Here is a 24,326-nt window from a genome sequence, read left to right on the forward strand (position 1 = left end):
GAGTCAGTCCTCCATTACCTCCTGAACTCATCTCCTTACTTATCTCCTATTCTGTGACCCTGCTTCTGACACACTGACTCCTTTGTTGCTATTTGAACAACTGGTTGTTCCTGCCTTAGGGCCTTCACATTGGCTGTTTTATCTGCCTGGAATAATCTTTTTCTTTTCATTCTTTTTTATTTTCTTATAATACAATATCCTCAAGCAACACCTGGAATACTCCTTCTACAGTCATTCATATGGCTGATTCCTCTGCTTCCTTCAAGTCTTTGCTTAAGTCTCACCTTCCTGATGAGGTCTACCTGACTACTCTATTTAAATTTGCAGCCTGTGCCTCCTCCCTGTCTCCCATCCGTGCATCCACTGCCTTATTCTGCTTTGCATTTTTCCACCATAGCACTTATTTTCTACCATAGTATATAATTTATTATGTTTATTGCTTATTCTCTGCTCTCCCCTTTAGAATGTAAGCTTCTTGAGGGCAGGGGTCTCAGTCTATGTGGTTCACTGTTGTACCCTAGGAACCTAGAACAGGACCTGGCACATGGATAGCACTGAGGTAATTTTAGTTGACTGAAAGACAAAAACAACAAAATTTGAGAAGTATAATGCAGATGAAGAAGTGGTAGCAGACAGGAGAAAAGTGGAATCCTAAATCGGTAGTGGAGAAAGCCTAGAACCAACCTTCTGTATATCTCAGAATCCTCAAAGGATTCAGAAAGGTTTGTTGAAACTGTTTAGGAAAGAGTTAGGAGAAAACACATAGGGATTTTGAAGACTGAATCTAGAAGATCCAATGTCTGTATAATAGGAATTCCAAAGACAGAATACAGAAAAAGGAGGGCAGGGCCACCACCAGCCTTATAGGTCACCTTTGTGAAAGATGAGAAAAACACACCTACTGTGAGTGAATGTGCTCTGTCGGCACACAGCTTGGTGAATGAGAAAGATGCTCCTTCTCCAAGCAGATGTAGCTTCAGGTTAAGGCACACAGTCTAGTAAATGGAGTCTGGAATACATTTTGGTCCCCACCCACCTCCGCAGCAGAGCACCTTTGTGCAGTGTACGAACTGCACAGCCATAAGTAGCAACCTTGATGCCATGGAGGAAATCATCCAGCACTTAAGATCTACATTTCACAACTGAAAAAGCCAGCCCAGCCAGTACCCAGATCAATGGATGAAAACAGACCCATAAAAAGGCATGTTATTATAACATTTGACAGCTTTAGGGATGAAGGGATGATTCTACAGCTTCTGGAGAGAGATAAACCAAAGAAAGGTCACAGCAATTTAGAAAGGCTTCAGACTTCTTCTTTTTTTTTTAGAGAGAGATGGGGTTTCACCATGTTGGCCAGGCTGGTCTTAAACTCCTGACCTCAGGTGTTCCACCCGCCTCGGCCTCCCAGAGTGCTGGGACTACAGGCATGAGGCACCACGTGAAGCTGGCTTCAGACTTCTTAACAGCAATCTTTACCTTTTTTTTTTTTTTTTTTAACAGATTGAGTGTTACTTTGTTGCCCAGGCTGGAGTGCAGTGGCATAATCATGGCCCACTGCAGCCTCAACCTCCTGGGCTCAGCTTCTTGAGTAACTCGGACTACAGGAATGTGCTACTACACCTGGCTAAGTTTTTCATTCTTGTGTGGGGACAGGGTCTCACTATGTTGCCCAGGCTGTCAACAGCAATCTTTAAAGTTGTATGACAATGAAGTCTTTTCCACAAAAATTAAACATAGAGTTAGCATATGCCTGCACTCCAAAAGTATATACACAAGAGAAACGAAAATATGTTTACACAAAAATTTGTAAACAAATGTTAGTGGAGGCATAATTACAGTAGCCAAAAAGTGGAAACAACCTACAGGTGCATCAATTGATAGATGAACGAACCAGAATGTGGTCTATCATGGAATATTTTTCAGCCACACACAAAAAATGAAGTACTGATACAAGCTAGAACACAGATGGACCTTGAAAACATTACACTGAGTGAAAAAAGCCAGATACAAAAGGCTACCTATTTTTTGATTCCATTTATATGAAATGTCCAGAGTAGGTAAATCCACAGAGACAGAAGGTAGATGAGTGGCTCCCAGGGGCTAGAGGGAGAGGAGAGGAAGAATGACTACTAATGGGCACAGGGTTTCTATTCGGGGGGATGAAAATATTCTAAAATTAGATAGTGGTGATAATTGCACAATCTGGGATATATATTCAAAGCCACTAAATTGTACACCTTAAAATGTACAAATGGTGAAATTTATAGTATGTGAATTATGTCTCAGTTTTTGAAAAAGACAATGGAAAGCCAGGTGCGGTGGCAGCACTCCTGTGGTACCTACTTGGGAGGCTGAGGTGGAAGGACATCTTGAGCCCAGGAGCATTTTTTTTTTTCCTATAGACAGGGTCTTGCTCCATGGCCCAGGCTGGAGTGCAGTGGTGTAAACATGGCTCCCTGCAGCCTCAGCCTCCTGGGTTCAAGCAATCCTCCCACCTCAGTGTCCTGCATAGCTGGAACTACAGGCACGTACCACTACTCCCAGCTATTTTTTTTTTTTTAAGTTTTTTTGTAGAGACAGGGTCTCACTATGTTGCCAAGGCGGGTCTTGAACTCCTGGGCTCAAGTGATTGGCCTGCCTCAACCTCCCAAAGTGCTTACAGGCATGAGCCACTGTGCCTGGCAAGCCCAAGAGTTTTTAGTCCAGCCTGGGCAATACAGCAAGACCCTTTCTGTTAAAAATATATAAAATTTGGCAGGGTGCAGAGGTTCACACCTGTAATCCCAGCATTTTGGAAGGCTAAGGTGGGTGGATCACTTGAAGTCAACAGTTCTGGACCAGCCTGGCCAACATGTCAAAACCCCGTCTCTACTACAAATCCAAAGAAATTATCCAGGTGTGGGGCAGGCATTTATAATCCCAGCTACTCGGGAGGCTGAGATAAGAGAATTGCTAGAACCTTAGGGGCGGAGGTTGCAGTGAGCTGAGATTGCACCCCTGCACTCCAGCCTAGGCAACAGAGTGAGATTCATCTCTCACTCTCTACGTGTATGTGTGCGTGCGCGTGTGTGTGTGTGTGTACTTTAAATAAAAATAAAAAAGTACAATAGAGCAACGTCTTCAAAATTATATTCCACAGCAAATTAGAAACCAAATATGAGGACTGAATAAAAACATCTTCAGAAATGAAAGGTCTCAGAACATTTACCATGTATACAACATTTTCTCAGAAAACTACTGAAGGTATGTCAGCTGAAAACAAGGGACTAGACCAAGAATAAACCAAGAGAATGCCAAATTAAATTTCTTCAATAGCGGCGAAGTGAATCTCAGGAAGGCAGCTGAGTAGCAGATCCTGGGGACGGGCAAAGACTTCAGATAGAGAAAGAATTGAGGGCTGGGTATGGGTGGTTTACATCTGTAATACCAGCACTTTGGGAGGCTGAGGCAGGAGAATCCCAGGAAGTCAGGAGTTCAGGACTAGTCTGGGTAATACAGTGAGACCCCACCTCTGCAAAAAATAAAACAATTAGTTGGACATGATGGCATGTGCCTATAGTCCAAGCTACTTGGAAATCTGAGCCAGGAGGATTGCTTGGGTCAAGGTGGGCAAGGTTGCAGTGAGCTGTATTATGCCATTGTATTCCAACCTGGGTGATAGAGTGAGGCTGTCTCTTTAAAAAAGAAAAAAGAAAAGCAAAAAAAAAAAGCAGAGGAATCAAGATCTCTAGAAGAGATGGCTTTGGGAAAAGAAAATAAATTGAAACTAATAAATTACTTGATAGAACTGTCTTATGGGAGAGGCAAATGGACAGGTTGGGAATTACCAAGAAGTACAAATATAACTAAGAAAGTTTAAAAATAAAGAACAATTATTTACTTCAGAAAAAAAAGATGAGGAATAAAAAAATGCTGCAATGCTCAGCTGTGTATGATATTTTCATAGGCAAAATCATGTAAACATTGCTTTTTTATTTAACCCCAAATTATAAATATAGCTACATTGGGAGGATGGGGTAAGAGAATGGTAGTATAACAGAGCTAAATCTTCATTTATAACAAGAGGAAATTTATTGATAAGATTTAAAATTGATGAATCAAAAGACAGCAATATGTGCACAATAGAAATAGATGTGCAAATGCCAAGAAGAAACAGTGAAAGAACAAAAATCGTTGCCTCTGGCAGGGTGAACTGAAGAAAATGCAAGAGAAGATATGGGCTAGTGACTCTTTTTAGGCATTTAGTTCTATGTGACCTTTTCAAGTACTTTAATAAAAAACATAAGACTGGGCTCAGTGGCTCATGCCTGTAATCCTAGCACTTTGGGAGGCTGAGGCAGGGGGATCACCTGAGGTCAGGAGTTTGAGACCAGTCTGACCAATATGGAGAAACCCTGTCTCTACTAAAAATACAAACTTAGCCAGGCGTGGTGGTGCTGCCTGTAATCCCAGCTACTCAGGAGGCTGAGGCAGGAGAATCTCATGAACTGGGGAGATGGAGGTTGCAGTGAGCCATGACTGGGCCAATGCACTCCAGCCTGGGTGACAGAGCAAGACTCCATCTCAAAAAAAAAAAAAAAAAAAAAAAAATACTGTTTCAGGATAAAAGACAGTTTTAACATCCACTAAAATTAAAAAAAAAAAAAATAGAGTGTCAAGTTAAATAGAAAAATGTTCTTTTTTTTTTTTTTTCTTTTTCAAATGAAGTCTTGCTTTGTTGGCCAGGCTGGAGTGCAGTGGTGCAATCTCGGCTCACTGCAACCTCAGGCTCCTGGGTTCAATCAAGCCATCCTCCTACCTCAGCCTCCTGAGTACCTGGGATTACAGGCGTATACCACAATGCCGGGCTCATTTTTTTTTTTTTTTTTGTATTTTTAGCAGAGATAGGGTTTCACCGTGTTGGCCAGCTGGTCTTGAATTTCTGACCTCAAGTGATCCACCCACCTTGGCCTCCCAAAGTGCTGGAATTACAGGTGTGAGCCACTGTGCCCGGCTAGAAAAATGTTCTTATTGAACTGATTTTTTTTTCTAGAGACAATGTCCACTATGTTGCCCAGGCTGGAGTGCAGTGCTATTCACAGGCACCATCACTGTGCACTACAGCCTTGAACTTCTGGTCCCAAGAAATCCTTGTGCCTCAGCTTCCCAAGTAGCTGGGACCACAGGTGCATGCCACCATGTTCCACTTCTCATCAAGCTCATTTTTAAACGTCTTTAATCAGATATCAAAGTAGCAGTGGTGTTATCTATGCATGTAAAACTGTGTTTAGTTGTTTCTCTTAATAATTACTGTTAGAAAACTTCAAAATTTAAATCACAAGAAGTGACAAGGAACATAAAGAGAATGGCTGGTTTGATTTTCTTTTTCCCTCTGAATAACTTGGAACCCAAAAGGCAGGGATTTTGCATGCATGGGAAATAGGTCTAGCATCCAAGCCCAAGAGTTTTACCCAGAACAGAGTGTTATACCCTTCTCCTGTGCATTGTGTGAGTACTTGTTTGATATCATAACTCGTAACTAAAAGGGCTTTTTAAGGGGCTCTTGCCAGTACAAATGAAATCTGTTCGCAAGATGAAATGATATTTCCTCCTCCACGGCCTAAAATCTGTCAGCAACTTGTAAATAAATGGCGCACTCTTAGCTCTCCGTTAAACCCAAGTCTAGCTAAGATGGCAAGTTGTTTCCTATAAGGAGCCAACAATTCCCATTCAAGATGACTAAGTCCAAAAAGACAGCAGAGAACTCTAATTGAATCCAAACCAATGTTAGCATATGGAAGGTTTACATGAATAAGACGGAACAGTGTTCTTGGCGTCTTGTTGTCCATTTTGGCTTGACCCATTTAAAAGAAACAGACTCATCCTCAGAGTTGCAGATTCAGTGCTGTATTCCTAATTGCTATTTCTGGATGGTTGGTAGAATCATTACACCAAGGTTCCTGTCAGGTCCTTAGCTGGGCAGTGGGGAGTTAAGGAATGAGTCATATCCCATTTCTGTAATGGAGTTGGGGGAGCATGGCACTCATGAGAGCCACCATGGTGGTGGCAGTAGCAATTAGGGAAGGATCTCCCAGGGAAGGTGAATTTTGAAGATAGAAGATAAAAGTTAATCAGGACTGTGAGTCCAGCAGTCCTCCCCTGCTGATGGGAAGGCACCTTCCTTCATTTTCACCCTTAGAGGATCATGGTGTGATTTTATTTAGGAAGCTGGTTTCTTAACAGATGGTGACAGTACTGAGGCTCTGGCTGCTTTGGCAGAGTTGGAGGTCTAGGACCCGTGTAGGAGAAGTGGAGGGCCTGGGACACTCCTGCTAAGACCAATGTCTGTGGACTTGTAAACACTTGGATTTAGAGGAGGAGGTATGGTCACTTGGCAGAGACACAGGTTCTAGACAGAAAAGTGATTCTGGTTACACTTGCAATGAGGGACAGCTCTTCTTGCCTCTGGGTCTAAGAACGTTTCCAAGCAGGCAACATCTGTCTAAAACTCCTGGGAGGGAGATATGGAACAGATATGGGGCACCCTGAACGACCAGGTAAGGCTGGCAACAGCAGTCCAAGGTGGAATGGGGAGAACAGGTCCTTGAGGAGGTGGTCAAGTCATGAATCTCCAAGTAGAAGAGACCAACTACTAGGGGTATCTTGGCAAAGTGACAGAGAATAGCAGGCTACTGATGTACTACTGCATACACAGCTATCTGTGAGTGCTCACTGGAGTCACAGGGTCTTCCACAGGGAGTATGTCAGCAGCACTCACCTGCAATGGCATAGTCTTAGGAGTTCAGGCCTGCTCAACAAAGCTACCCAATGTTTCTTCATAGTAAGTAACTCAATCAAAAGGCGGGACACAGCTGCTTAGAGTTCCGTCAGTATAATGATAACAACAATAATAAAACCTCCTTTTCTTTGTTGCTGTTTTTGAGACAGGGTTTCATTCTGTTGCCCAGGATGGAGTGCAATGGTATGATCACATTTCATAGCAGCCTCAACCTCCCGGGCTCAAGTGATCTCCCACCTCAGTCTCCTGAGTAGCTGGGATTATAGACATGCACCACTACACACAGTTAGTTTCCGTTTTTGTTTTTGTTTGAGACAGACACTCTGTCCCTCAGGCTGGAGTGCAGTGACACAATCTTGGCTCACTGCAACCTCCAGCTCTCAGGTTAAGCGATTCTCCTGTCTCAGCCTTAGGAGTAACTGGGACTACAGGTACGTACCACCACACCCAGCTAATTTTTGTACTTTTAGTAGAGTTGGGGTTTCACCATATTGGCCAGGCTGGTCTCAAACTCCTGACTCGTGATCCACCTGCCTTGGCCTCTCAAAGTGCTGGGATTACAGGCGTGAGCCACCGCGCCCGGCCAGTTTTTGTATTTTTTTTTTTTGTAGAGACAAGATTTTGCCATATTGTCCATGCTAGTCTCCAACTTCTGGGCTCAAGCAATCTGCCCACCTTGGCCTCCCAAAGTGTCGGGATTACAGGTGTGAGCCACAGTGCCTGGCCAAAAATATCCTTTTCTTGAACTAGGATGAAGTGGGAGTGAGAATATTGGCAGCAGAAGCCCTAAGAAAGTATGGGCACATTACCAGCCCTAATTCTACCCTTTCAGTAAAATCAATAGTTTGGAAGGCTAGGTGTGTTAAGAGCTATGCTATATGGTCTAGCAGTCTCTGCCTGTCACAGGCTGAATCTACAGATATTATTAATGACATTTATTTCTGGGTAGATTCATGGAGTAGTGCCCTTAGTTAAAGCTGCTGGACCAGGTAAACTCCAAGCAGCAGATTGCCCTGGCAGAAGACTCCTCTCCTTCTGGCAAGCATAAGGCACCCCAAAGAATTGATCTCCCTTTCCCTACGCAGGAAGCTTAGAATGTCCTGATATAATTCCATCTGAAGGAGAGAGGGTTGGTATCTGGGTGACCTACGAACTTTTTTGATTGCTGCGAAGACTGGTAACACTACAGGCTCAGCGGTGGTGACTGGGGGCTATTTTTCTGGCTGAGTCCTGCTCCGTTAACTGCAGTTAGTATTTATTCCACCAGAGGGCATTGTTGGAAAGCAGAAAGTGATGGGGAGCGTTGGTGGTCAAGGCTGCTCAGGAATCAGCTAGGATAGTTCCCTGTGAATCCAGAAACCCTTCCGCCTTGCTCTGGAGCCTCCACAGATAGTAGGAGAGCGGGAAGAGGAGGAAAGAGATAGGTTTAGTGAGCAATTTCTACAGAGCCACTTTCCCAGTTACAATTATTTTGCATAAGTAGCAAAGAAGAAACAGAATTTAAATGAATTCCTCATCATAGCTGAGGCCTCTGGTGGGAGAATAGGGTCAGCGGAGGACCTTGGGCCTCTGTTTGTGTATTTTCTCTCATATGTGGCCTATTCCCTGTGGCCAAAGAGCTAATCGCCTTCTTCAACCTGAGAGCCTCACTGCGCTCCATTCTTGGTGATTCTCCTCCTTGAAAAAGTCTTTTATTTTCCTTGGTTATTTATTGAAGCTAAAGATAGCCTTTTTGCTTAACATTTCTATTCTCATTGCTTAACATTTCTATTCTCATTTGTTTAACATTTCTATTCTCATTTGGTATTTGCATTAAAAAAATAAATAATGCACATGTAGTCAATGAGTGATAGATAGATGTGCTTTTGAATTCTCGTGTGTGGCACAGACAGTGACTTCGGAGAATGATGCAATAGATTTATAGCGTCCCTCCCCTTAGAAGAATTACAACTATTTTCTCCTAAAAACTGAATTTGTGAGCTACTTCCTTTATCCTAATAAAAATCTCTTAATCACAACCGTGTTTTATTGCTGTTGGTATAGATTTAGGCTGTAATTAAGTGGAAATTTACCTCTGACATATTCATCGATAAGCTGTACATTAACTTCCACATACTTGGCAGTTGGATCAAAGGCACAAATATTGTCGACTAAATATTTGTTAACATACTGTGAACAAAGAACAAAAGAAAATTTATGGGCTCACCAGCAAGCAGAAATACAGTTCGACAGCTTACATAATTCCATTTATATAGATTTTAAAACAGGCAAAACCAACAGATGGTGTTAGAAGTCAAGATGATGGTTACCCGCGGGTAGGGCACGGTAACTCACATGCCTGTAATCCCAGCACTTTGGGAGGCCGAGGTGGGTGGATCTCCTGAGATCAGGAGTTTGGAGACCAGCCTGGCCAACATGGTGTAACCCTGTTTCAACTAAAAATACAAAAAATTAGCCGGGCATGGTGGCACATGCCTGTAATCCCAGCTACTCGGGAGGCTGAGGCAGGAGAATCGCTTGAACCCAGGAGGCGGAGGTTGCAGTGAGCCGAGATCGCACCATTGCACTGCAGCCTCGGCAACAAGAGCGAAACTCCATCAAACAAACAAATCAACAAAAAAAGATGATGGTTACTCTTTGGGTGGGTAGGGTGAAGGGATGATGAGGAAGGGTACAAAGGAGAGCTTTTGGGATTTCACAGGTGTTCTATTTCTTGATCTAGGTCTGGTTACATGAATGTGTTCCACTCTGTGAAAATTCTTGCATTTATATTCTTATGATTTATGCAACCATAATTTGCACAGCTAAATTTGTGTAGGCGATTCTTCAATTTAAAAGGTTTTTTTTTTAAAAAAAAAACTTACAAATTTACATTTATCCCAACTTCCAAGGTCACTTGAAAATTCCAACTCTGGATGAAAGAACAAGATAACCGCCTTCAGGATGTCAGGCACTAGTTCCATGTTGGCTTCCAACTCCGTGGACTTGCTGTCTTGAGAATTTGGCTTTGCTAGAGGAGTAATGTCATAGAGCAACAGTGACACAAATTCCATGGGATTGAGTAGCTGGATGCTTTCCTGTAGCTCAAGCAGCATGATTCGGAAGAAGAGAATTCCTGCTCGCTGGACTTCCCCAACATTTTCAATCTCTGGAATAGCAAAATGACAGCTCACATTGCTGTTCAGTCATATGCATTACCTTTTTCATAGGATTCTGAACATATTAAACTTTTTTTTCAAGAGAAGAAGACAATATCCTTTGGTTTTAAACAATCTTAGTTTCTCTAGCCATGAAATCAAAAGAAAGAAATGAAATCACTGCTGGTGAAGCTCACAGGAAGAGGCTTTGAGAAAAGGCAAACACTTGGGTTTTAGAGTTAGACCCTGATTTGAACACATGCTGGCCCCCTTATTAGTCTATTGTCTCTCTGAATATCCTTTTCCTCTTCCGTGAGAATGGGCTCAATCCCTACTTCCTTAGCTGTGAGAATTGGATAAGATGATATGTAAAAGTGCTTAGTTGCAGGCATTACACATAGCGAACACTCAAGAGACATGAATTTTCTCCTTTCTTCTTATTCCACTCTGTAACAGTTTCAAATCTTTTGGCTTAATCCCACAGAGTGTTACTCTTCTAATTCTATTCACTCCATCATAGGAAGCCAAAGGTTTCCATGCCTTCTTCTTCCCTCCCTCTCTCCAAGCTGGCATTGCACTGAAAGTAGCCTAGTGGATGTGGAATCACAAAAACTGGAGTCTAGTCTTGGCTCTGCCACCAGCTTGCTATTGGACCTTAGATAATCCGCTTTATCTGTAAAACGAGATGTTCTGTTCAGTTGTGTGTAACATAGTGGGAAGAGCACCTAAACCTGGGTTCAAATCCAGCCCTCACCATTTCTTAACTGTGTGATGTGGGGCAAGTTGCTTACTTTCCTAACCTGTAAATGGGGTATCACTATTAACCTCATAGGGTTATGGTAAGGATTAAATAAAATAATATCTGAGACACATAATGGGGGCATTTAATAATTGCTAGTTCTAGCTTGCCTTTATGAGCCCTTCCAGTTCTAAAACTACATGGTTCTAATGAAGAGAATGTGATTCCAGGCTCTTTGCTTGAATTTGTAGATGTTACTCATCAGCACAAGACTGCATAAGGGAATTCCTTTTACATGGAAAGATCTGTATATTGTAATAATTCATTTTAGAAAATGCATATTTCATTGCACTGCCCGTGATTTCCCCAAAGCCTATTTATTAAACCTGTGAATTTAGACTGATGCCACATGAACAATACCTAAGATATGTTTTTTCTCTCTCTCTCCAGAGAATTCGCCAAGTATTTCATAGCAAGCCATTTGAACCACTTTCATCATTTTCTGCAGATCTTTATACTCTTGATACAACAACATCCTATTTCGGCCAATGTTAAAATCGAGGACTCCCAGAGCCTCTCCTGTTCTCTCACGAAGTGGAACTACTATGTGGGTTTCTCCACAAGCAGAGGCCAGTACAACTTCTGAACTGTCTGTACATTTGAAGAGGAAATCTCTGAAACCAGAACCAAATAAGCACAAGGATATTAAACATCTGCCTGTTCATATAGTTCCACCCAAACATACTGAATTACTCCCTTTTGTGCCTGCCTCATTTCCACCACACCAGCCCTTCTTGCTGTTTTATCTGCCTGAGAAGAACTCTAGCCCTTGATTTCCTGTGCTTGTCAGTCTGCTCACTCACGTCTCTGCTCAAACATCCCTCAGCAGAGAAGCCTTCCCTGACCACCCAATCTCAAGTAGCAGGCAGAGCCCAAGCCACTCTCCATCATGATACTCTGCTTCGTTGTCTTTACTTATCTGAAGGTGTTCATGTTTTTGTTTACTTATTGTCCATTATACTTTGGTTGAATGCCAGCAGAAATGATGAGTGTGTTAGGTCGGGTTCCCTAGAAGCAGAGCCTGAGACAGGGATGCTTACGCAGGTGATTTATTGAGCGAGTGTTCGCTGGAGAAATCTGTGAGAGGGACTGAGGGAAACAGGATAGAGAAGGGAGAGAAGCTAAGTAAGAATGTAATTTCACGTGAAGTCTAGCCTCCGCCTCATTCCAAGGGGAGCTCTGGAAGGTCAATTGTACCAAAGAATCTGTCCCACCTTGAGGCAAAGGGAGGGGTCTTTTGTGTCCTAGCACTAGTCAGTCATTGGCTCTAAGCTGCCCTGGGTGTGTATGGGCAGTTTGGGTTGGGGAGTGTTTACACATCTCTTAGGTGAAGGGCTCTAATAGCTCAAGGGCACTCCTCCAGAGAAAGTTATGGTGTGAGCCATTACTTGCAGCAGTGCCTACAGCAGCTGGTAAAAAGCATTTTGGGGATCTGGGTAGAGCATCTACAGCATCTGCCTCAGTGAAAGACTTGAGATTTTCATGGAAATGTAGTGGCTGCTTCTTTCTCTTGGTGAGGCACAGACACACCTCTTTTTCTTTCTTTTCGCTTTCCCCATCTACATTAATTCTGATATGGCATTTCTTTAAGGTATTTGTAAAAAATTGGTACTTTGCATAGCCTCAAAAACACATCTATAGTTTGTAATATCAATCCTACAGCAACAGTTAAGATTATGTCCTTCTTCTGCCATTCCCGCCCCTTGCTGCTGTTGATCCACCACTTTGTGTTGTGTTTTGATGATTGCCATAGTAATAATGCATCATACTAAGCTTTCCAGGCATAACAATAGAGGCTGATTGTCAACTGACTTCCTCTAAAGACATCTGCTGTAAGTTACACACAAGAATCCAGGGCTATGGGTATTACAAGGACTTCTATAAAACTCTTGACCAGCACAAGGAATAACTATGTGGAAAAGAGCTTGAGATTGAATGAACGTTCTGGTATGAGGCCAAACTAAAATTTAATTAACATATGTAATTAAATGTTGAATTAGCCTACTAGTCTGAGATTACTGGGTTACTGCCTTCTCGGCAACACTGACCCCCGAAAAAGCAGTCATTCCCTTTTGCAATAGGTGTGTTCTCAGTTAAGACGTTTTACATTTGTACACAGTTCAGTAGTGTTCCTTGCATTTGACAGGTGAGAGTCATTCTAAGTAATTTAGAATTGACTACTTATTAAATACAACATGCTCTGCCTTCTCTCCAACTCTGCCCCTGCATGTCTTCTTTAAATAGAAAATACACATTTACAGACTTGCTAACATTAAGAAATGAGCTCCGATGAGTGATATGAATGTATTATTCATAATTATGGTGGTTTTTTGTTGAATTCCATATTTACCAGGAAATTCATGGAAAATAAAACAATTTCATGCTTTAATACATGCAATTTTAAAATAAAATGCCAATGAAATCTGTTTTAAAAAGGACTTGGGGAAGGCTGGGCACCATAAAGAGACTCTGTCTCTAAAAAAAAAAAAATTAAATTAAATTAGCTACTCTTAGCATCTGCTTGTGTCCCAGCTATTTGGGAAGCTGAGGCAGGAGGTTAGCTTGAGTCTGGGAGTTTGAGACTGCTGTGAGCTATGATCACAGCACTGCACTCCAGCCTGGGTGACACACTGAGACCCCATCTCTCAAAAAAAAAAAAAAAAAAGGACTTGGGGGAAAAAAGAGCCAGTATGTCCCATGCAGACAACATTCTGCAGAAATTTTTCTTTAAAAGCCCATCAGAATAAAATTCAGTGTGATCATTAGAGAAATGCAAACCAAGGCAGGCCACAGTGGCTCACACCTGTAATCCCAGCACTTTGGGAGGCTGAGGCAGGTGGATCACAAGGTCAATGGTTTGAGACCAGCCTGACCCAACATGGTGAACCCCATCTCTACCAAAAATACAAAAATTAGCCAGGTGGGGTGGTGCGTACCTGTAATCCCAGCCCCAGCTACTTGGGAGGCTGAAGCAGGAGTATCACTTGAACCCAGGAGGCAGAGGTTATAGTGAGCTGAGATCATGCCACTACACTCCAGCCTGGGTGACAGAGCAAGAACCCATCTCAAAAAAAAAAAAAAAAAAAAGAGAGAGAGAGAGAAATGAAAATCAAAACTGCAATGAGATATCATCTCATGCCAGTCAGAATAGTGATTTTTAATTCAAGCAACAACAGATGCTGGCAAGAGTGTGGAAAAATAGGAATGCTTTTACACTGTTGGTAAGAATGTAAATTACTTTAACCATTGTGGAAGACAGTGTGGTGATGCCTCAAAGGCTTAGAACCAGAAATACCATTTGACCCCACAATTCCATTATTGGGTATATACCCAAAGGAATATAAATAATTCTGTTTTAAAGATACATGCATATGTATATTCATTGCAGCACTATTCACAGTAGCAAAGACATGGAATCAACCCAAATACCCATCAATCATAGATTGGATGAAGAAAATGTTGCACTGCATATGTATGTTCATTGTGGCACTGTTTACAATAGTAAAGACTTGGAACCCAACCCAAATGCCTATCAAAGATAGACAGGACAAAGAAAATGTGGCACATATACACTATGGAATACTACACGGCCATAAAAAAGGATGAGTTTTTGTCTTTTGCAGGGATAGGGATGAATCTGGAAAACATCATTCTCAGCAAACTGATCCAAGAACAGAAAACCAAACACTGCATGTTCTCTCTCATAAGTGGGTGTTGAACAATGAGAACACTTGGACACAGGGAGGGGAACATCACACACTGGGGTCTGTTGTGGGTGAGGAGCTAGGGTAGGGATCGCAGGGGGTAGGGAGATTGGGGAGGGATAATATTAGGAGAAATACTTAATGTAGGTGACAGGGTGGGGATGGAGGCAGAAAATCAACATGGCATGTGTATACCTATGTAAAAATCCTGCAAGATCAGCACATGTACCCCAGAACTTAAAGTAAAATAAAAAAAAGAAAGTATTGTACATATACACCATGGAATACTATGCAGCCATAAAAAGGAATGAGATAATGTCCTTTGCAGGGGCATGGGTGGAGCTGGAAGTCATTATCTTCAGCAAACTAACACAGGAACAGAAAACCAAACACTACATGTTCTCACTTATAAGTGACAGCTAAACAATAAGAACACCTGGACATGGGGAAGGGAACACACTGGGGCCTGTCATGGGGGAAAGGGGAGGGAGAGCATTAGGAAAAATAGTGAATGCATGTGGGGCTTAACATCTAGGTGATGGGTTGATAGGTGCAACAAACCACCATGGTGCAAGTTTACCTATGTAACAAACCTGCACATCCTGCACATGTATCCCAGAACTTAAAATACAATTAAATTAAAAAGAAAGAATAAAAGTCAGTGTGTATGAGCAGAGCCAGAAACTGTGTCTTTCAGATCTACTACTGTACCACAAGGATGTATTCTGGCAAACAAAACGGACATGTCTCATACCTGAAGATGCATGACTTCCTGTTGATGGTAGGAGGATTTTTGTGGATTTCTGTTAGACCCCGCTGCCCTGTAACCATCATGCTGCGTAAAACATAGTCTGAATCCTTGAAAAGAGGAAGACATTTCATTAGAAAGGAGTAATTAGACCTCATACTTCCATTACAGCTTTTGGGGACAGATAAAGAGAAAAAAATAGGAAAGCTTAGATGACCTCTGGTTTTAAGGACAGTGACATTTTACTTAGTATCATTAAAGAACAGGATAAATGTTTTTTAATGGACAAACTTATTTTACATAATTATGATAAAACTGTGTGTTTATTGTTTTCCTGATGTTAAAAGTGCATTGTAAAACACTTGCAAAATACAGAAAAACCCAAAGAAAGTAAATACGCCAAACACATTCTCTAAGGATGTCTTTGTCCTCACTACTTCACCAAAACTCTTCTGGTCAAGGTTACCAGTGGCTCTCTCATTTCAAATCCATTGGTAAATCCCCAGTCCTCTTGGAAGCACTTGATTCAGTGAACAATTCCCTTCTTGCTTTACTTTCTTTTTCCTTCCTTTTTTTTTTTTTTTTTTTTTTTGAGATGGAATTTTGCCCTGTAGCCCAGGCAATGGCATGGTCTCAGCTCACTGCAACCCCTGCCTCCCGGGTTCAAGCAATTCTCCTGCCTCAGCCTCCCGAGTAGCTGGGATTGCAGGTGTGCACTACCACACCCAGCTAATTTTTCTTTTCATTTTTCTTTCTTTCTTTCTCCTTTTTTTTTTTTTGAGACGGAATCTTGCTCTGTTGCCAAACTGGAGCACAGTGGCACAATCTCAGCTCACTGTAACCTCCTCCTCCCGCGTTCAAGCAATTCTTCTGCCTCAGCCTCCCAAGTAGCTGGGACTACAGGCATGTGCCCACCACACCCGGCTGATTTTTTTATTTTTAGTAGAGATGGAATTTCACCATGTTGGCCAGGATGGTCTTGATCTCTTGACCTCATGATCTGCCTGCCTCGGCCTCCCAAAGTGATGGGATTATAGGCGTGAGCCACCAAAACCCAACAATTTTTGTACTTTTAGTAGAAACAGAATTTCATTATGTCGGCCAGGCTAGTCTTGATCTCTTGACCTCATGATCTGCCTGCCTCGGCCTCCCAAAGTGATGGGATTATAGGCATGATCCACCAAAACCCAACAATTTTTGTACTTTTAGTAGAAACAGAATTTCACTATGTCGGCCAGGCTAGTCTTGAACTCCTGATCTCATGATCTGCCCATCTCGGCCTCCCAAAGTGCTGGGATTACACGCGTGAGCCACTGTGCTTGGATGATTTACTTTCTTCACTTCACTACTGGGGACACTCTCTCCTGGTTCTCCTCCTAACTCAGTAAACAATTCTCATTCTCCTTGCTTCTTTATCTCCCTTACTTCTAAGAAGTTTTCAAACTGTAGGTCAACCTGCAACTTACATGTGGATTGTGAAAATATTTTAATGAGTCTTGATCAATATTTTTTCATAGAAACTAGTTTATTTATAAGAAAGTATATTAACATAATCTGTAAATATATCAACTTAGGAAACACAAATTCAATCAAGAGAAGTAAAGAGGGGTTTTTATGAATCATTCCTTAAGGAAAATAATTCTTAGGGCATGCCTATAGTCTTAGCTACTTCGGAGGCTGAGGCAGGAGGATCGCTTGAGTCTAGGAGTTCAAGGTTACAGTGAGCTCTGATAGTGTCACAGCACTTCAGCCTGGGCAACAGAATGAGACCGGGTCTCTAAAAAAAATGAAAATAAAGATAAATAATTATTGAAATAAAGAGGAAATATGATAAGAGGATCCATAGGGGATCTGCATGCTGAATGGTGCTTAGAAGAGGAACAGCTGCTTTGTAATGTAAAACTTCCTTTTGCCTCTATACTTCATGACTTCAAGGGTTCTTTCGTACAATTTAGAAGGGAAATGTTGTCAACTTTATCTGTGGAAAATTGTTAAGATTATCCCACATTGACGACTGGGCATCTAGCTTCTTTCTAAATGTATTTCTTTCATGGTTTGTTATTTAGTGTTACACACTATTAGACTGAAAAAATATATTTTTTAAATCTCACCCTGTGTATCTAGGTTTAAATGGTTAGCCAAAACTTTACTGTGTTTTTCTCCAAAATTGTATAAATTGACCACTCCTGCTGTTGGATCAGAAGCATAATACAGAATATGCCTGAAAATAAGCTTACTTTTTATTGGATTTTAGTTTGAACCAAAAACTATAAAGTCGGCGAGCCCCTCAGCAATTACTCAGTAGTGAGAAAAACACTCCTAGTTAAAATTTCCCTGGAAACCTTTTGGGAAAAGGCTGCAATTTTCCCCTCCTTTTCTTTCTTCTGGTTCTGGCTTGTTATTTTTTTCCTCTTCCTTTCCAATATCTATGCATTCTCACCTTTCCCATTACACATCGTTTATCTCCTTTGCTTTAATATTTATCCTCTTTTGCTTTTTTCTTGTTTGACAAACACTTAAAAAATGATATAAAAGAGAATATCAGAAAATATAACATGTACGGCAAGTAGGTATTCTTTTGTGAAATTTCTGTTTCATGTGCATGCCCGCATGATCACGTAAAGAGTCAGAATATAAAATGTTTTTTGTACTATGAGTCACAGTAAATACAATTTTCTGAGCCACAGTGATTCTAAACACTTGGAGCACCTCAAGACTCAGTCCTTAGACTTTTTTTTTTCTTTTCTCACTCATTCCTTTGGTCATCCCTTCCGGGCACATGGTTTTGTGCTGTGTTTTGTTTATTGTGGTAAAATATACATAGCATATTTACCATTTTAACCATTGTTTAAGTGTACAGTTCAGTGGCACTGAATACCTTCACATTTGTGTAACCCAGTCTCATGGCTTTAAATGCCATTTATTCATTAGCCTGGAACACTGGGAGCCTATACCTAACTGCCTATTCAATAACTCCTTTGAGATGTCTAACAGATATTTCAAATTGTAGTTAAAAACTTTTTTTTGGCCAGATGTAGTGGCTCACACCTGAAATCCCAACACTTTAGGAGGCTGAGGTGGGACAACTGCTTGAGTCCAGGAGTTCCAGACCAGCCTGGACAACATAGGAAGGCCCCCACCTCTAAAAAAAGAAAGTTTCAATTTAATAGGTAAAAAATTATCTTTTACTTAACTTTGTATTTATTTCATTGAGAATAATTGATTTTTTTTTTACGTGTTTATAAACCATTTGCATAACTTTTTTTTTTTCCCAAGTGTACTTGCCCTTTGCTTGTTTCTCTTTTGGATTTTTTAAAAAATATCATTGATTTGTGTAAAATAGTGTTAACCCTTTGCCAGATACGTGGCAACTTCCCCCAATTTGTCATATGAAATTTAATTTTATTTGTAAGTTTGGTGCAAGAAAGGTTTGCATTTCTACCTGGTCAATATATCAACCTTCCCTTAATTGTTCCAGCCTTTGGTGTAAGTAGCAATCCTTCTCCAGACCAGGATTGCAAGTCTCTCAACGCTCATATTCTTAGTTATCCCATGAAAATTAAAATCATTTGTCAAGTTTTTAAAAAATCATGTTGAGATTTTTCTTGGAATTTTGTTAAATTTATAAACAATTCTTGGGATAAACTATATCTTTTTTTTTTTTTTTAGATGTTGCCCGGGCTGGAGTGCAATGGTGCAATCTCGGCTCACCCTAACCTCCGCTTCCTGGGTTCAAGTGATTCTCCTCCCTTAGCCTCCCAAGTAACTGGGATTACAGGCATGCACCACCATGCCTGGCTAATTTTGTATTTTTAGTAGAGATGGGGGTTTCTTCATGTTGGTCAGGCTGGTCTCCAACTCCCGACCTCAGGTGATCTACCCGTCTTGGCCTCCCAAAGTGCTGGGATTACAGGCGTGAGCCACTGCGCCTGGCAGAAATTATATCTTTAAAAAATGATCTTCTTGTGGGGAAAAAAATAACAGCTTTCTACTTTATCAAAACAAGTTATGTCCCTTGACTTAAATTATAATTTGTTTCATATAGGGCCTAAGGGTGATGGGATGAGGTGGGGAAAATGTTCCTGACAGAGTAACATTTTTGAAATCCCTGAGGTAAAAGAAAATTTGCTTTCTATTATGAATTGTGGAATGTGAAACATTAATTGTAGTATTACGTTTTTCTCCTCCTGAGAATCCCTCTTCTCCTGAGAGTTCTTCTGTCTCATTCAAGCAGAAAGTCTATCTGTTCACTGCCTTAGAAAAGGAATGTGATGAGGTAGAAAGCAGAAATCACTGGCTAGTCTGACTTTCAAATTTTTCCAAAAGCCTACATTGTCATGACTTAAGATAGCTAACCAGGCGCATGTGTTAGCCACTTGTCTCTCTTGAGACCCCAGGGAAATAAAAGACTGAGAAACTGATTTCTTTGCTGGCTGTCAGCTGGGGGCTGCCCTTAGTGCCCTGGGTCTTTCTACATAGCCCTGTGTATCTCGGGACCTGCAGTGGAATGTCATAACACCATCTTTCTGACTCTTTTCCATCCTCCTGTCTTTCACAACCAGAAAGAGTTCTCTGTTTTGTTTTGTTTTGTTTTTTTGAGACAGAATCTTGCTCTGTCATCAGGATAGAGTGCAATGGTGCGATCTTGGCTCACTGCAACCTCCACCTCCCCTCCCCGTTCAAGCAATTCTTCTGCCTCAGCCTCCCACGTAGCTGGGACTATAGGCTCACACCACCACTCCCAGCTAATTTTTGTACTCTTAGTAGAGATGGGGTTTCACCATATTGGCCAGGCTGGTCTCAACCTCCTGACCTCATGATCCACCCTCCTCAGCCTCCCAAAGTGCTGGAATTATGGGCGTGAGCCACCACATCCGGCCGGGTTCTCTGTTTTTAAGGACTCGTATGATCCAGGCCCCGCCTGGACAATCCAAGATAATCTCCCCATTTCAAATTCCTTAATCTTAATCACACCTGCAAAATCCTTTCTGACATGTAAAGTGACATATTCACAGGTTTCAGGAATTTGGACATGGACATCTTGAAGGGGAGGCATTATTCTACTTGCTGCAGTTACCTATTTAATAAATTTGGTACTCCAAAGAAATAGACAGAAGTGCTTTGGGGTGATAGACTAAAATACCCTGAATTTCATACCTAAGAGAATTTGAATCTGTTTTTTCTCCTCTATGGTTACTGTTAACAGAGCAGTAATTTTTCCCCCTCTATGACTCTGTACCTTGCAGGAACATGGGCATGAGGTAAGGGGGAGTATCTCAGAATTTATTTTATATTTCATATCAGTCAGGGTATCACAAGGAAACAGATAGCCAGAACTGGGTAATTTAAGGGGAGTTTAATAAAAGGATTATTTATGAAGGCAGTGTTTAGAATCCTGACCTAGTAATAAGGAAAAGCTGTTAACACTCTTAGCCTGAAGAGGCTGGAAGATGCGGTGGAGGGGCGTGGTGGAGCAACGACCAGAACCTACAAAGGACAGCGGTATGGAGAGGACTGCCTGATGAAAGGTGAAGTGGCCTTTAGGAGAGAAAAACAGCCAACTCACAGCAACCTGGCAGAGAGGGAGACGGAAGCATCAACGCCCTAGCTGCACTCTACTTCTGCCCTCCAGTGTTCTGTTGGCAGCTCTCATTGGACAAACTCAAGCAGAAGCCAAAGGGCCAAAGAGCCCATTGATACTGTTTATTTTTTGAGACATAAAGTAGGCTGGAGAAGAGAGAAAAGTGAATCTGGATGGGGCTGCAGAAGGGAAAGAGGAAGGCTTAGGAAGATATGATCATTGAGTGCTTGAAAAGAGCTTAGACAGGCTATTCTGGTCTCTGTCCCATCATGATCTCACTCACAACCTGGCTGCTGAGTGATCCTTCTCTCCCTTCACCTTTGGCAGGATTTTCTTCACCACCATAAGATGGCCCAGGTCAGATGGGATGTGACCCTGGTGGCTTTGTCTGTGGACTCTAGATTCTGAACCTACAGATGCTGAAGTCATGCTTCTTGCTGACTGCTTTGGGCTATTTTTGGCCTTTTCCATGATGCCCTGTGTGTTGTTTGTCTTAAGGGCCTGACCATACTCTTTGGAATCTTCCCTGGGGTCCCATGTGCTTTGAAGGGCCACTGTGGCTGGGCCCCTTCAAACAGGGTGCTCTGCCCCAGTCCTAAGTGCCCTGAAGGCTCCCATCCTCACCCTCAATAGCAGTGCCAATTACAAGGCATTCTCTGCCTCCATGGTCTGGCCCCCCACCAGAGAGCTCCATGATTCTGCCTTATGACCAAGGCCTCATCAGGTTGACCCAGCCACTGAGGGAGGGATGTAGGGACCTGGTGGGAAGAAAGGAAGGAATCAGCCTGGCGGGAAGTGCACACATGCTTGCCTTGGGCCAGCCAAGGGAGGAGGGGGAGACCAGGTGACACCACCACCTGACCAAGCACCTCCCAGAGTCATTCAGCCTTTCTGAAAGGAAAAACCTTTCTATCCACTCGAATCATATGCAAAATCCTAACACAAAGTATGAAGAAGCAAAGCAAACATTCAGCAAGAAATCATGACATTATAGATAGGATGGCTTGCCAGGCGCGGTGGCACAAGCCTGTAATCCCAGCACTTTGGGAGGCCGAGGCGGGTGGATCATGAGGACAAGAGATCGAGACCATCCTGGTCAACATGGTGAAACCCCGTCTCTACTAAAAATACAAAAAAAAAAAAAAAAAATTAGCTGGGCATGGTGGCACATGCCTGTAATCCCAGCTACTCAGGAGGCTGAGGCAGGAGAATTGCCTGAACCCAGGAGGCGGAGGTTGTGGTGAGCCGAGATCGCACCATTGCACTCCAGCCTGGGCAACAAGAGTGAAACTCCATCTCAAAAAAAAATAAAAATAAAAAGAGGGCTTAAAAAAATTGGTGTTATATAACCGAGCCCTTCCAAAACAGCAGCTCCTTGTCCCTTCCCACTCTACCCATATGATTGTGATGAGTGTTGTCCATCACTGTAAACTCCCCAGTCTGGCCAGTGGGAACGTATCTCAGGATGAGTCAAAAAGAGTTTTCTGGCCGGGCATGGTGGCTCAATTCCAGCACTTTGGGAGGTTGAGGCGAGCGGATCACCTGAGGTCAGGAGTTTGAGACCAGTCTGACCAATATGGAGAAACCCCTTCTCTACTAAAAATACAAAATTATCCAGGCATGGTGGGTCATGCCTGTAATCTCAGCTACTCCAGAGGTTGATGCAGGAGAATCGCTTGAACCCAGGAGACAGAAGTTGCAGTGAACCAAGATCGTGCCATTGCATTCCAGCCTGGGCAACAAGAGTGAGACTCCATCTAAAAACAGAAAGAAAAAAAAGAAATTTTCTCTCTTGGATTTTCCAAATTGCAACTTTTTACTGGACTTTCAGTAAGCACTGGACTTGCCCTGCGGAAAAAGCCCATCTTTAGCCGGAAGAACAAAGCCAACATACAGAGAGAAACAAACATGAGAGTGGAGAGATGAACACAGAGATCCCTGATGGTTTCAAATCCCTGTGACCATCCTGAAAGGTAGCTTGATTCCTGCCCTGTCTTCATTTTGGTCACATAAGTCAGTTAATTCTCACTTTTGCCTAAGGCAATTTGAGATGGATTCTTGTCACTCACAACCAAGGGTCTTGTGTTGGGAAATCTGTCTTTAGTTAGACTAATAGCTGATTAATATGGTTCAAATATTAGCAAGAAATAATGTCTGGATACTCGGCTACCTTGGAGAGATCTATCACGACTGGGCCTGGCTTACCTGGGCTGGGCTAGGCTCTACAAAGTATGCAGTGATGGAGGTAATGCTGGATGTGACGTCATAGAGCCAGCCAATGCCAGTGATCACAATATGCAGAATGTGCTCCCGGCTGTGGACGTAGTGATAGGCAGTGCTAAAGACATTGGCAACACCCTGTAGAGACAGAATATTCAAGTAGCCTTTTCTTTTTAAAATAGCAAAATAATTAGTAATATAGTAAATTGGATCACTTTTACCAGTAATGTAATTACTTCATGATAATCTACTTCCTACAAATTATTCAGCAGTCCTCAAAGGGCAGTGTTCCAGATTCTACTATAAAAAAAGGATCTGGCATTTCTCCCAATGCTATCTCTCCCCAACTCCCCACCCCCCGCTGTGCCTCCCCTATTTCCCTCAGACAGACCCCAGTGTGTGATACTCCCCTCCCTGTGAGAAATGCCAAATATAGGTGATGGGGAGGAAGGCAGCAAATCACATTGCCATGTGTGTACCTATGCAACAATCTTGCATGTGCTTCACATGTACCCCAAAACCTAAAATGCAATAAAAAAATAAAAATAAAAACAATTAAGAATACACACAAATAGAGAGTGATAAAGTTTTCATTGTTATTTATAACAGGAAGAAAATTGAAAACAAAATGTAGGTTTAATAATGGGGGTTGCTGGCCGGGCACAGTGGCTCACGCTTATAATCCCAGCACTTTGGGAGGCCGAGGCGGGTGGATCACAAGGTCAAGAGATCGAGACCATCCTGGTCAACATGGTGAAACCCCGTCTCTACTAAAAATACAAAAATTAGCTGGGCATGGTGGCATGTGCCTGTAATCCCAGCTACTCAGGAGGCTGAGGCAGGAGAATCGCTTGAACCCAGGAGGCGGAGGTTGCAGTGAGCCAAGATTGCGCCGTCGCACTCCAGCCTGGGTAACAAAAGTGAAACTCCATCTCAAAAAAAAAAAAGGGAGGGGGTTGCTTAGTTAATAGAATGGAATATTTTGCCACCATTTATTTACATATAAAGAAGTTTACAATATACTGTAATTTAAAATTAAAAAGTAGTTGCGAAATAATGTGACGATTATGTGATTCATTAACATGATGTGTATGTGGATAAATATAGGAAAGGGTCTAAAATAAATATCCTAAAATGTAAAAAAAAAAGGATCATCAAGGAATCAAAGGTATAGGTCAGGTGTGGTGGGTCACGCCTGTAATCCCAACGCTTTGGGAAGCCAAGGCAGGGTGGATCACTTGAGGTCAGGAGTTTGAGACCAGCCTGGCCAACATAGTGAAACTGTCTCTACTAAAAATATAAATATTAGCTGGGCATGGTGGTATGTACCTGTAATCCCAGCTACTCGGGAGGCTGAGG

At 42.1% G+C, this 24,326-nt stretch overlaps 1 protein-coding gene across 17 annotated transcripts in view; it reads right to left on the reverse strand.

Moving 5' to 3' along the window:
• EFCAB5 (EF-hand calcium binding domain 5) overlaps positions 1 to 24,326 on the reverse strand; it is a 160,258-nt gene that overhangs the window by 7,943 nt on the left and 127,989 nt on the right. For 15 of the 17 annotated variants that reach the window (XM_035303248.3, XM_035303254.3, XM_078373902.1 and 12 more), the window contains 5 exons: positions 22,953 to 23,105; positions 15,173 to 15,276; positions 11,075 to 11,328; positions 9,643 to 9,926; positions 8,851 to 8,947 (listed from right to left, as the gene is read on the reverse strand). In XM_035303248.3, coding sequence (XP_035159139.2) covers positions 8,851 to 8,947; positions 9,643 to 9,926; positions 11,075 to 11,328; positions 15,173 to 15,276; positions 22,953 to 23,105 — 892 coding nt within the window. The remainder of the gene's footprint in view (positions 1 to 8,850; positions 8,948 to 9,642; positions 9,927 to 11,074; positions 11,329 to 15,172; positions 15,277 to 22,952; positions 23,106 to 24,326) is intronic. The other 2 variants (XR_013535801.1, XM_035303249.3) reach the window with 2 other exon arrangements.

The sequence above is a fragment of the Callithrix jacchus genome, chromosome 5, assembly GCF_049354715.1.
Source record: "Callithrix jacchus isolate 240 chromosome 5, calJac240_pri, whole genome shotgun sequence".
NCBI lineage: Eukaryota > Metazoa > Chordata > Mammalia > Primates > Cebidae > Callithrix > Callithrix jacchus.